The sequence below is a fragment of the Octopus bimaculoides genome, chromosome 29 (assembly GCF_001194135.2).
Source record: "Octopus bimaculoides isolate UCB-OBI-ISO-001 chromosome 29, ASM119413v2, whole genome shotgun sequence".
Lineage (NCBI taxonomy): Eukaryota > Metazoa > Mollusca > Cephalopoda > Octopoda > Octopodidae > Octopus > Octopus bimaculoides.
In genome coordinates, this window is record NC_069009.1 from 731,377 (window position 1) to 732,624 (window position 1,248).

Here is a 1,248-nt window from a genome sequence, read left to right on the forward strand (position 1 = left end):
AGCATTCTCTGTCAAATGTAATGCTTATTTATTCACATTGCTTTGAATTGATCATGCTCTATCTTCTAGCTTCAAGATTTCTATGGTATGTTTGTATATTTTTAGAATTACATTGTAGGGTAGGTATGAGAGGTTGGAGCTGGTCAGTTTTAACATACAAGAGGTAGAATAATTGGGCTGGATATGGCCAGATGAAATGCTAAAGGATTAAGACAATTACTGTTTTATATGCAAACATATATGCTTAGTTAAGTAATTTTTTTGAAAGTATGATTTGCCACAGACATTGCAATGATATGGTTTCACTTTTGTATGTATATGTTTATGCTGAGTTAAGTTATCATTTCGAGAGAATGATTTACCACAAATATCACACTGATATGGTTTCTCTCCAGTATGAATACGTTTGTGAGTAGTTAAATCACCACTTTGAGAGAACGATTTATCACAGACATCACAGTGATATGGCTTCTCTCCTGTATGGACATACTTATGTTTAGTTAAGTGTCCAGTTTCGGAAAATGATTTACCACAGATGTCACAATGATATGGTTTCTCTCCTGTATGGATGCGCTGGTGTTTAGTTAAATGACCATTTTCAGAGAAGGATTTACCACAGATATCACAATGGTATGGTTTCTCTCCCGTATGAATGCGTTTGTGAGTAGTTAAGTTACAACTCTGAGAGAATGATTTACTGCAGACATTGCAATGGTAAGGCTTCTCACCGGTGTGAATGCGTTTGTGTTTTGTTAAGTGACCAATTTCAGAGAATGATTTGCCACAAATATCACAATGAAATGGTTTGTCTCCAGTGTGAATACGTTTGTGTCTAGTTAAAAAACCATTTTGTGAGAATGAATCACCACATATATCACAATGATATGGTTTCTCTCCAGTATGAATGCGTTTGTGCTTAGTCAAAACACCATTTTCAGTGAATGATTTACCACAGATATCACAGCGATATGGTCTCTCTCCAGTGTGACAAAGTTTATGTTTAGTTAAATGATGCTTTAACGAGAATGATTTGCCACAGATGTCACAGTGATTTGGTTTTTCCCCTGTATGAATGTATTTGTGAGTTGTCAAGTGATGATTCTGGGAAAATGATTCACCACAAATATCACACTGGTATGGCTTCTCTCCAGTATGAATTCGTTTGTGAGTATTGAGATTAGCATTTTGGGAGAATGATTTATCACAAATATCACAGCGATATGGCTTCTCTCCTGTGTGGATTTGTTT

At 35.6% G+C, this 1,248-nt stretch overlaps 1 protein-coding gene across 1 annotated transcript in view; it reads right to left on the reverse strand.

The window, feature by feature from the left end:
• Positions 1–6: 6 nt before the first annotated feature.
• LOC106873846 (zinc finger protein 271) overlaps positions 7–1,248 on the reverse strand; it is a 3,759-nt gene continuing 2,517 nt past the window's right edge. Inside the window, exon 3 of the mRNA XM_052977811.1 lies at positions 7–1,244. Coding sequence (XP_052833771.1) covers positions 217–1,244 — 1,028 coding nt within the window. The 3' untranslated portion in view covers positions 7–216. The remainder of the gene's footprint in view (positions 1,245–1,248) is intronic.